Source organism: Caretta caretta, chromosome 2, assembly GCF_965140235.1.
Source record: "Caretta caretta isolate rCarCar2 chromosome 2, rCarCar1.hap1, whole genome shotgun sequence".
In the NCBI taxonomy this organism is placed as follows: domain Eukaryota; kingdom Metazoa; phylum Chordata; order Testudines; family Cheloniidae; genus Caretta; species Caretta caretta.
The window spans coordinates 256,702,217-256,715,218 of record NC_134207.1 but is presented as its reverse complement, the minus strand read 5'-3'; the positions used below and the strand labels follow the sequence as shown (position 1 = coordinate 256,715,218).

General features: G+C 41.3%; 1 protein-coding gene across 13 annotated transcripts in view; it reads left to right on the top strand.

Annotated features, from left to right (window-relative positions):
• Positions 1 to 13,002, top strand: part of LOC125631202 (sodium channel protein type 5 subunit alpha-like) — a 328,900-nt gene that overhangs the window by 304,262 nt on the left and 11,636 nt on the right. For all 13 annotated transcript variants that reach the window (XM_075126008.1, XM_075126015.1, XM_075126014.1 and 10 more), the window contains 2 exons: positions 516 to 797; positions 12,052 to 12,105. In XM_075126008.1, coding sequence (XP_074982109.1) covers positions 516 to 797; positions 12,052 to 12,105 — 336 coding nt within the window. The remainder of the gene's footprint in view (positions 1 to 515; positions 798 to 12,051; positions 12,106 to 13,002) is intronic.

Here is a 13,002-nt window from a genome sequence, read left to right as displayed (position 1 = left end):
CACTGGGTCAATTACTACTCAGATAATCAATACCCTTCATAGTTAGGGTTAAAATTTCAGGTATTGTGAAAGGGGCCTGAGTTCAGAAAGCAGTTTAGATACTTTGCTGCTTAGAAGAAAGCCTCTCTTCCTCTCTCCTGGTCCCTTAACCATTGTGAGAATATTTACTGTGCCCCGCTGACCTCCGATTATACGCTTAACACGTCATTAAACACAGGGTCCAATATGAAGCAGGGAGACTCCTCAGTGGAACTGCTACTTTGCCCTGTTATGAACAACAATTGGTTGCATGGGTGAGATACTAATAGATTATTTTTTAAGATACAAAAAAGGAGAGTCTAAAGTGTTCTTAAATTTTTTAAAATAATGAGCCAGATCTTCAGCTAGTTTTAATCCAGTTTACATCAGCTGAGGATTGGCCCAGTTACTTTAGTGTACAAAACAGCTACTTAGGGATGTGTTCATGTGAAGGCCTGCAGTAATTGTATGTTTTTCTTTTATTTCACTTATTTAAGGTGGTTGTGAATGCCCTGTTAGGCGCCATCCCTTCCATCATGAACGTTCTGCTCGTCTGCCTCATTTTCTGGCTCATTTTTAGCATCATGGGAGTGAACCTGTTTGCAGGAAAGTTTGGAAAATGCATTAACAAGACAGCAGGAGATATGCCTTTAGACTCTAAAGTTATTAATAACATGAGCGAGTGCATAATCTATAATGTGACAGGCAATTTTTACTGGACAAAAGTTAAAGTCAACTTTGATAACGTTGGTGCTGGTTACCTGGCTCTTCTACAGGTGGTAAGTATTATCAAAAACACTTGTTCTTGTTAGGTAGATATCTAGTGGTCGAGTCATATGAGGTGCTGAGTGTCGTCAGCGCTTTACTAAAATCAGCACCCCCTAGGATCTGACTCCAAGTTAACAACTACACTTTTCCTTTTTACCTAGACTGCCAAACATATGCAATTTGATGGTGTAAATGATTTATACTTTTGCTGATGAATCCATCTGATAAATATTTATTGTCGTTTCTGGTTTTAGGCTCAGATTAGGAGTTTCCAGGGATATACTCCATGCATCACTCTTTTAGAGTTATCCTGGGGGTGCTCAAACCCCAAGGGTGGATTTGAAACCATTTTGTTCTTCTTCTTCCTGTTCGTAATCCAGAGCAAAATTGAGTCAGAGTTCACCTACAATGAAAGTAGCACTGTGTGAAGGCATATGTGCCAGGATACAGTTTATTGGCTTTACTGAACCTGTGCTGGATCACCAGTGTTCCAGTTAGACCTTAAGTGAAAAGGGCCTGATTCTCCTCTCATCTACACCTCTGTCAATTGGCAGTAACTCAGATGAAGTTAGTGTAGTTAATACTAGGAATTCAGCTCAAAGTCATTTACTAAAATCCTCTGACCCACCTAGTAAAGAAATCCCAAAGTTGTCATCCAACGACCACTGGCGGTCTGCAGAGGACATTCTGTAGAGATCTGGCTGCTCATATGATGCTGGCTCCTCCTCCTCCTCTCTTCCTGCTGCTAAATTTACTTAAAAATAGCTAAATACCATGAAGGCCCAGATCCTCACCTGCTGTAAATCGGAGAAACTCCACTGAAGTCAGTGGAGCTTGGCCCTTTCATACCAGCTGAGAATCCTGCCTTTCATGCCTTCCGAATAATACTTTTTCATGTAAACCCTACCTGTAGTTAAATGAATGGGAGAGGAAGTGATCCAAAATGGGATACAAAATGGGAGACAAGGTATCTATATGAGACAATCTCTATTAAAATGCAGTCAACACGGTGAAAAAGTTTGAACCCTCCTTGATATCCTAGCATCCAGATATACTCTAGAGTGATCATATCCAAGCTTCATCTACTAGTTCTTCTTCAAGTCGTGTCCCTATGGATGCTCCGCTTCAAGTGCGTATGCACCTCTTGAGCCTTTGATCGGAGATTTTCCAGTAGCAGCATCCTTTGGGCTGCATATGCATCCTATACATCCTCATGCCACACACCAAGGCTGTAAAGGACTGTGCTGTAAACCACCCTCATTTCCTTCTCAACTACTTCAGCCTGAGACAGAGCCCTAGCATATCGGCTTTGAGCATGCCATGGCTCAATTCTTGTTTATAGTTTACTACTATTTAGTATTAGATGCAATAGTTGTTAGTAGATAAGTAGTGTGAGGATTAACTTTGTTCCTCTCTCTTCCTTCAGGGAGCCTTAATCTCTGGCAGGGCATGCCTGGCTCTCCAGGATTCAAATGTTTCCTCTCCTGTCAGGAAGCTATTCTGTTTAGCAACAGCCACTCTAAGTGTGTTTGCTGTCTGGAAGAGTCACACATCTCCCAGAAGTGTAATATCTGCCTGGCCCTTAAATCCAGGAAGGAGAAGGAAGTACCAGGAGATCAAGTTGAGGCTGCTGCTGATGCAGCTCTCCCTTTGACCCACTTCAGAGTCAGGTCAGGAGAAACTCCTCCTGCCTCCAACCCAGAAATCTGTCTCTGGGCAGATCCAGCGCTCCTTTGACTTCAGCACATATCTTCCCATAAGAAAGGGAAGATTCTTGAGGCTTCAGTGAAGGCTCCCAAGAAGAGGAGCTTTGACTCCCTACCATAAGGAGTCTGCTCCCAAAAGACCTCAGTCCCCTGCTAAGTGCATGGTATCAGAAGCCTCAACCTCTCGGCTTGGTACTATCGAGGTGAAGGACTCTTGGAGATCCAAGGACAAACACGGCTCTGACAAAATCCTGATACTGTCTACAAGGGACAAAGAGGGTAAGGATAAGCACTCCTCCACACCAATACCATTGTGCACACCTCCATTTTTGGTACTTCCCCAGTCAGGACCCTGGGAACTGTGCAAACTGAAGCATCAGACACTATCACTGCCTACTTCGGTATGCTCTAAGAGTATCAACTCCTTCTGTTGTCAAGCACACCACCACATCGGTACCAATCCTCCACTCAGTACCACAGGAATTTAGATACTCAAAAGACTTATCAGTGGCAGATGAACCAAAATCTCCACTTTTCATGGGTACTGAAGACTTCTCAGTACCAAGCCCCTGATCTCCAGACTACCGTCACTCTCCAGTACTTCCAGACTTTCCACCTTGTTCTCTTAGTACCCCCCAGTTGGAGGATATTGAAGAGGAAGAGGGAGACCTCTATTCAGTCTCTTCCATCTCAGTGCAGGGTTCTCCTACGCACTCACACAGGAACTGATTCTTTGAAACGTTTAGGGAAGATCCTCATGTATGTCACCAAGGTGATGGGACCAACCATGGATGCCATCCCCTCTCCTTTATGGACTCCCCCAGTGGCTATATTGGGGGTCCCTGGGCTGCGTACCAACAGCAATTTGCCAAACCACCAGCTCAGACAAATGGGGGAGCTAGAGATATTCATTCCCCTTCTTGCCAACTGAGATCCCAACATGAGGAGACATTTCAGGAACAGGAAGATAAAGAAGACACCTCTCAAACTCCTATTTCTTTATTATCTCCAGATGAGGCCATTACACCTCAACCACCATCCATGGCCAATGATTTCCAGCAATTTTGAGACCTTATAAAGCAGGTAGCCAACGCTCTTCAAATACCACACTAAGATGTCAAGGATTCGCAACACAAATTATTTGACATTTTACAATCAGCAACACCCACAAGATTTGTATAATTCATTAATTAGGTGCTCTTGGACCCAGCAAAGATTGTTTGGCAAACACCCATTACCCTTTATTCTCCACACCACCGCTCCTGCTGCATGTCATTCTCTGGTGGTGGATGCAGTGAACGAGCAGGGTAAGCAACACTACTACAAGTCTGCCCTGCATGACAATGACCAAAAGTGCTTAAGCCTCTTCGGACAGAAGTCCTATTCATCTGTGACCCTGCAATTTTGGATCACAAACTATCAAGCAGTCATGGCTAAATATAATTTCACAAACTATAATAAATTTATGGCCCTTATTGATCATCTTCCATGGGAACAGAGAAAACAATTTCAGGCATCATCACGGAGCGGCCAGTTATTAGTCAGGATGTCTTTTCAAGTGTCCTTGGATGATGCAGACACCACTGCCAGGTCCATTTTTATGGCACTAGTTATGCACAGGGTGTCATGGCTTTAACTCCTGGAGTGTCCATGATGTCTGAATCTCCCCTTTGATGTTTGAAAGTTGTTCTCAGAAACAACAGATGAATCTCTTCATACACTAAAAGTCTCCAGGGTCATGTTAAGATCTCCAGGTATCTGTAACTCCTACAAAAGAAAGAAAATTGAATAGGTCAAAAACTGCCTAGATTTCTCATCCTGCTCAGTTCTCTGGGTTTCACAGATCTACCAAACCCCCAGGAAGAGACATAAGTCCCAAATAAAGAGAGCTTCTCATCCTTCTTCTGCAAGTACCCAGTAATCATTGAAACAACAGTTTTGATGGGTTGATCAAGTGTTTGAATCCTCTCACACCTCTAGTTCAGCAGCTGCAACCCTTTGCTCACTTCCTCCCTTTCCCATTTCCAACATGCTAGGAGATGGGTCACTACAGACAAGTGGTCATAGATGTCATAACATCGGGCTACTTCATCCACTTTACGTCTCTTCCTCCCCTCCTTGCACCTGCCTTCCCCATCCCTCTTTAGGAATTTCTCTCACAAGCTTCTACTGAGACAAAAAATAGATTCTTTCCTTAATTTAGAAGTGAAAGAGCCAGTTCCAGCTCTTCATAAAGGAAAGGGGTTCTATTTTTGGGTGGAGACTGAGTTGAGATTCCATATGGTAATACACCCATCTCACAGAAAATACCTAAGCCTTACAGTTGACTAGAAAAATTTTCAATAATGAATACATTCCTTCCACCTCTTCTCAACTCCAAGGGTATTCTCAAAGGTCCTTGCAGTAGTGTCTGCTTACCTTCTTTGGGAGACAATTTTAGTCTTCCTGTATCTCAACGACTGGCTGCTCAAGTGTTAGTTTTATGAAGCAGTACTGTCATCCACTCAGACAACCCTTTCCCTTTTCCAAGAACTGGGTCTTCAGCTCAATGTTAGAAAATCCACATTAATCCATGCACAGAGAATATAGTTCATAGGGGCATACTTGGATTCATTGACAGCCAGGACCTACCTTTCTAGGGAGAGATTCATAACTTTGTCAAATCTAGTCAGAACCATTCAAGGGAGTCCTTAGAACCTCAGTAAGGAACTATCTACAGCCCCTGGGTCATGTGGCAGCTTGCACCTTTATGACCAATCACACCTCTGTTGCTTCCAATGCTGGCTCAGAACAATTTATTCACCAACCAGAGACAGTTTGGCATAAGGTGTCAGACCTCACAGACAACTTACCATAGGATTCAAGGGAGGATTTAAGATTCTTAATTGCAGAGGGTCAGTTAAGAGCTTGGACCTCCTTACAGGCAGCAATTGATGCATCACACAGTACAGCAAGGACAATGGCGACAGCAGTGATGACGAAATGGGCGTTATGGTTACAATCTTCAGGGAAAGATAGACTGCTATAAAGAATTTCCCTTTTGAGAGTTGTGACCTTCTCAGCTGCAAGACAGATGATGCATTACACTCTTTAAAGGTCTCCCAAGCTACTCTTATATCCCTGGATGTATACACACGACAACCCAGAAGGAAGCAAGTTACACATCCCTGTCCTAGGTAGACTTCTTCCCCATTGTATCCTCCCTATCACAGGCCATCAGAACGCCTTGGAAGAAACAAAGATTACACAGAAGATTACACTGCTTCTTCATCAACACAGGTGAGACCAGTTCCCACCTTGAGACTGCCAGTTTGATGGTTTAGTGAGTCGAGAGCTGCATAGAACCAAACCTAAAGGGTCTGTACCCATGACCTATCCCATTTGGGGACCGTTCTTTATTTTCAAGATGCCTGGACCAATATCACCTAGGACTGCTAGATCCAGGAAGACCTCCAGGTTGGATATTCAATCCAGTTTCAAGCTCTCTTTACTCCTCATCCATCCTTCCTGTCCCTTTTCAATGACCCCTCTCATGAAAGACTAATGCAACAGGAGGTAGAGGCTCTGAGAGCAATAAACGGTGGACCGCTTCAATACAGAAAGAAAAGGCTTTGTTCCCATTATTTTTTTAATCTCCAAGATCCTATTCTGGATCTTCATTTGTCAAATCAAGTTCAGAATGGTAACCTTTGCATCAATAATCCCATCCCTAGATCCGCAGGACTGGTTTGCAGCTCTCAAGCTCCAGGACATGTATTTACATATTTCACATTACCTAGGACACAGGAAATAATGAGTTATAATAGGGACTTCATATTTCTAATACAAGATCCTTCGGTTATCAGCCACCCCTGGGGTTTTCTCAAAATGCCTTGAAATAATAGCATCTTATTTAAGATGGCAAAGAATACAAGTTTACCCTTGATGACTGGTTTGTTTGAGGGAGCTCACCTCAACAGATAACAGACTATGTTCATCACATCGTACAGCTCTTTTCCACTTTGGGACTCAAGATCAATGAACTAGAAGTCATCTGTAGTGCCCACCCAGAAAATAGAGTTGATGGCAGCTCTTCTGCACCCCATGACAGTGAGAGCATACTTACCTCAGCCAGATTTGAAGCCATGGAAGATCTCAACAAGTCAGTTGCCAAAACAGCCTCAGATAACAGTAAGAATGTGTCTGAAATTATTAGGTTACATGGCCTTGTGCACATTCATAACTCTGTATGCCAGACTTTACCTTCATTTTATGCAAGGGTGGCTGAAATTTATCACCTTCTGAGCAAGCATCATATAGATATTCCAGTCCATATTCCTCCACATGTCCTAAAGTCACTAGAGATTAATGATGAAGAATCCCATTCAGGTATGCAACAGTGTTCCTTTTTTCTCCAATATGACCATCAAAGACAACAGAGACTAATGCTTCCAGCTTCAGCTGGAGAGCACATCTAAATCAATATCAGCCTCAGGGTTTGTGGTCCCAAGAGGAGACTTGTTTTCACATTAATGTCTTAGAACTCAGAACGATTCGTTTGACAGAGAACACCACAGCGATGTTCCAGGTGAACAGGTCAGGAGGAGCATGATCACCCCCTTTATGTTTGGAAGCAATCTAGCTGTGGAATTGGTGTATCCACCACCAGATCACCCTTACAGCCGTGCACCTACCAGGACTACAGAACACTGTAGCAGATCACCTAAGCAGGAAATTTACAAATGAACAGAAGTGGGCAATAATGGACTCATAATTTGGAGAGCTTTTCACAGGCAGGGTCACCCATCCTTGGACCCATTTGCCACAAAAATAAACAGAAAGTGCCCTACCTTCTGCTCCAGGGGATGCCTGAGTCCAGGATCTCCCTTACACAAATTCCACATTCCTTGAATCCCAAATCTCATATATTACATCCACTGATCCCTCTCTTACTGAGAGTCCTAAGGAAGTTCAAACAAGAGTCTGCTATAATGATCCTGATAACACCAGCTTGGCCCACCTGGATTTCCATTTATTATCCTGCAACATTGCCACTGAGTCCATACCTGGTCTCTCTGGACAATGGGAGTATCTTACATCCAAACCCACCCTCTCTATATATCACAGTCTGAATGCTGAATGCTGGTTGGCATCTATGGAGAGAGCTTGTTCTAGAGACACCCAAAACATTCTTATACGGAGTAGAAAGGAAGCAGGAAAGTAGAAAAGGCTCCCTTTGGGCAGAGCTCCACAGTATGTCTCCTACAGAATCGAACATTCATAATATTCTGGATTACTTAATGTCATTAAAAAGATCAGGACTTTCTATCAGTTCTGTAATGGTGCATCTGGGAGCTACATCAGCACAACATCCCACTACACAGGACCACACGTGAGTTTCACATCATGTAATGACTAGATTCTTCAAAGGGCTAACACACATATTCCCACTGGTGCAGGAACTCCCTCACTTCTGGGATCTCTATGTAGTTCTATTTGGATGAACAGGTCCTTCCTCTGAGCCTCTGGCATTATGTTTATTGCACCATCACTCCATGAAAACAGCCTTCTTAATGACTGTCACTTCAGTCTGTAGGATTGGGGAGCTGCAAGCACTCATGGTGGCCCTCCATGCACTGTTCCCCTCTTAGGCCCTATCCAAAATTTCTTCCCCAGGTTGTTTCTGACTTCCATCTAAACCATGAGTCCCCTACCAGTGCTCTTCCCTAAACAAAACTCCGGCCAAGGGAGCAAGAGACTCCACTCTTCAGATATCCGCAGGGCCCGGTTGTTCTATCTAGATAGATCATAGTCATCCAAAGTCTTGCCTACATCGTTTGTTTGTTGCCTTTGCAGAGAGAATCAGAGGTCAGGCCATTTCATCTCAAAGGTTATCTAAGTGGGTCTCAAACTTTATTAAGCTGTGTTACTAGTTAGCTAGTTTAGATTATCCAAGTGTAGCTCAGACAGCTTCTGCAGCCTCTTTCAGAAATGTTCCCATTACAGAAATATGTAGAGCAGCTAATTAGTGATCTGTTCACTTATTCACAAAACATTATTCCCTGGTAGAGGGATCTAGATTGGAGGCCTCTTTTGGCAAAACTGTTTTATAATCTCTTTTCAGGTAAAAAAGCTACATGCCATGAAAGGCGTGTGTAGCTTTATTGGACCTTGATGTTTACATTATTCTTTAGTGCCCTCCACAGCAAATGATCATAACATTAAATTAATATTAGTTATAAAATGAAATGGACTAGAGACATGCAACAGTGAAAATGGCTTAGAACAGAGTTAGCACAACAGAAGAAGAAACTTGTTCTTGCTTGTTAGTGCCATCTTAAATGTGTCCCTATGAGGCGTTAACCCTGATGTGGTGTTGAATGATTTGTTTTAGTTTTAAAATGCTTCTTTAAGCAAGAGCAATGTTCAAAGAGGCATGTTGAAAATATAAAAATGAAACTTCTTCCACCTTCAAAAACAGCCATTGGAGTCCTTTGTGGCAGCTATCTTGGATTTCCTCCATTTAAAGAGAGTTTCTCCCAGTGCCAAATTTAAAGTGTTTGTTTTATTTTAAGATATTTGCCTTTTGGTTGCCTGACAAATATTCTGAGGGCCATTTAGACACAGTCCACCTATCCTCTCCCTATTCTAATTTACTGCATGGTGTCTAACCAATAATCTAATAACAAAATGTAATCATGTCCCAAGATGAGTTTATCCACAGATAATCTCATCACATGACAATTTCAGTTGAAAATGATGTTTCTCTGGATAGCTTCCAGGCAGGATAATATCACAAACACTCCCAGGAAGATTTTTGTCATTTCTTTATTCAGTATGTAAGTGGCTACTAATTCCAGATAAATAATTTCCTTTCCCAGTGTTATGTTTCTTCCATTCCTGATATCTGTTCCTCTTTGCAGATGAAGTGTCTAAGGAAGTCTTCCAGAAGCCCAATAGGATTTTTAATTATCTCACTTGTAGACCATTTGGTAAAATATAAAATCACAGTCCTGCATTCCCATAATATTTTATCTTCATCAGATCATTTCACCAGCCACTGTCACTAAGTACAACCATGTTGTATGCTAAATGTTACACTCTCACACTGGCTGGAATCTAGCCCATTTACCATAAATACCAGGGATAAAATGCCTAAGGAAGATAAAAGATTGGAAGAACAGTGCAAGTTAAAATCATATTCATTTGTAAGCATGCCTTTTCTGCTGTCATTGACAGAGTGTGACCTCTTATTTCCTCCAATCCCAGTCTCTCTGAAAAGCAGATTGAACTGTAAGTGGAAAGTGACAATAAGAAGACTGAAAAGCCTTTCACAGGATTAGAAAAAGAGCAGCAAAAAAACCGTTAGAGCAGCTGAGAGGGATCAACAAGACAGGGTTAAATAACCATTTGTTTCAGTGAAACCACTGATCACATCACCTGCCCTCTCAACTCTTCTCTGAGTCTCTGAACAGTTATATAGATTTTCCAAAAGGTGCTGATTTTCAGGGGTTAATCTGTTTTATCCAGTGGGTGAGAACAGGTACAACATTATAAATACAGTTTTATATATATTTTCATTAAAAATAAATAGTGTTGACCTCGCTATGAATTTTCTGTTGGTTAAGCAGAATTTAAAAGCAAGAATAGAATGCATTACCTTAAAGATTTAATTTAATAATAGAGTATATAATGGAGTTTTTGAAAAAGCACTTTGGATATACCTGGCTGAACACAAAGGGCTGAATTGCCATTGGGAATCATGCACAAAATTCCAATTAGCATTATCTGGAATTATGTGCTTAGATAGATAAAAATTCAACCCAAGTGTCCTGAAGATATTAAAATATGTTGGAAATGGTTCTGCTCTCCTGCACTCTTGCTCTCAGTACACTGTTGTAAGTTGGGGTGACTCTGTGGAAGTAAATGTGGCTGATTCTTCCCTCACACAAATTTTAAAAGCAGTGTAAATCCATTGATTTGCTCCCACTTTACACTGGTATAAGTAAAATGGGAATCGGGTTCAGTGGAATTACACTGGTGTAAAACCAGCATAATTTAGGCCAGAATAGGCCCAATGTTGTGTCAGTTTAGTATCATGGCAGTAGATTTCGATGTTCTAAAAATAGGATTGTGGGCCACATTTTCATTCTGAGGGGCTACACCAAGACCCTTTTACTCTGCACTGGCAGCTTTAAAGGGCCTTAAATTACATTCACGCCCACTTTAAGGCCTCTTTATAATGCCAGAGCAGTAAGGTAAATGAGAACCAGGCCTTGTAACTTCCCTGGTGTGTCAACAAGTGTGAGGTGCAAAGCAAGGAAGGAAGTCCCTGTTAAAATACATGACCTTATTAATAGCACAGGGGGGACAAAAATGGTAAAACACATTTTTTGTTTTTTAGAAATGTTCTTTTATTCAAGTTTCTGTGCAAAAAAAATCCCCCTATAGAGCCATAATCAGCAGTGAAACCTCTGTAATGGCTTATCTCTAGACTATTCTATGTTCTTTACACAAACCTTATCTTTCTTTTTTAAATGAAATGTAATCCTGATCCACTGTGTAAAATGGGAGCACGTTCTTTAAAACTTTCCCATTATTCTGTCTGCTGAGCTTGATATGCACCTGCACATTCACAGCTTTTGAAGACTCTCAAAGCTGAACAGACCCTGGGAGCCTGATTTTCCTCTTACTTATGCTACAATGTGACTCTGTTGATTTTCACAGTGTTACCCCGATTTACTCCATGAGAGCAGAATTGGAGCTTCACTGTGAATGCACACAGGAGTCAGTGCTCGCCAACATGAATAAGGGGTCTGTAGTTGGGCCCTAAGTCTTCAGAATCTTTTTTAATGCTAAAGCAACTTGAGATGACGGTTGAAAAGGTCATGTTTGTAACCTCATAGCAGGCCCTAGTCCTCCTGCAATGTAGCAGATCTTACCCCCTCTGGGTCTGGGTTATAAGGGGTGTAGCAAGGAGAAAGGGACATGGCCATAGGGTCTCTGATCCAGCAGTTCCCAGCTATCAGAACAGATCCCTTGCTAGCCTCTGAATCAGGGAGCCGCAAAGACAGAATAAAGCTCCCTTCCCTCCCACTTCCTCAGGTCTGAACTGAATGTAGCTCAGCCAGGTGCAAGAAACAAGGCCATGTTTTGTTTTTTCCTGAAATCAACCAGGCATATTTTCATTCTGCAGTGACACATTGATATTTCCCATTTACTTCAATTTCTTACCTGCAGAAAGACGCCGTTCTGAATTCTGGAGATTTAATTGCCATGTTTGTTTGTTTGTTTTTTTAAATCTCCATTAAAAGCCATTATTTTACCACTAAAAATTTCAAGAAAGAAAAGAAAAAAAATTGCATGAATAAGAAAACCCAGAAGGGAAAACGACCTCAGTGTGATGTCAAGTACCTATGTGAAAAAAAATTAATGGGTATATTTTGCTTTAAAGAAAAAGCAATTAATTAACAATGATGAATATGCTTACCATAATATTTTCTAGAAAAACACAAAGCAGTAATGTAACCATTTGGTCGGCTTATGATTTTCCTAAGTATGTGTTGTTGATTTTTCCTAGGCAACATTTAAAGGTTGGATGGACATTATGTATGCAGCAGTAGATTCACGAGGGGTAAGTCACTCAAATTAAATGCTTTCTTCTTGCATCCTTCTTTCCTGTTTAGTTGAATTTTGCACTATTCTGGCTGGTTAACAGCAAAACTATCTGTGTGCAACTCACTTGACTTCTTTGGGGCTGCACCAAGTTTAACTTAGGGCAGAATTTTGTCTAATGTGCTAGTGAAATGTAGAGTGACTGAAATGGGTCTAGGATGTGTGCCATCATTTGTGTAGTGGGGTTTATATTATGGATCACTTTGGAAATGTAACTATTTAGAGTACAAGAATATTTTAAAAATATTAAAACCTGGGCCCAACTCAGGACACAAATAACTTCCAGGTGACAGTTAACTGACCTCCTGTCCTGCAACAGGAAACTGAGATTTGGAGGGAGCAGATCCATGGCTGGCATAAATTGACATAATGGTGCTATGTCGATTTACGTTACACGTCGTACTGCCTTAGGATTCAGTTTTCCAATCTTTTTAAGCCAGACAGAAAGGTGAATACAAACCTGAGACTCACAAAGATGAATGGATCTTTAGATTTTCCATAGATCTTATTTTTTTTATTGCAAGATGTGTTGTATTAAGTGGAAGTTGTGATTAGAATGATCCATATGGAGTGGTCACCATACAGAAATTAACATTTACCAACAGATAGCAAACAGCTTTCACAATAATTTTCTATTCTTAGTAAAAGAAATAAGGTGTATTGTTTAAAATAGATGGACTCTAACTATACTGTAGTTTATACTAAAGTGACTGAACACTGCAATTACATTGCAATTAAAATGTAATTACACTGTGGTAACGTTACCTGGGGTTATCTGAACCCAAAGCTATGGTAACTAATCTTTGTTTTCCAGGTAGTGTCAGGAAATAAGTCAGTGGGATACACACAAGAGTGC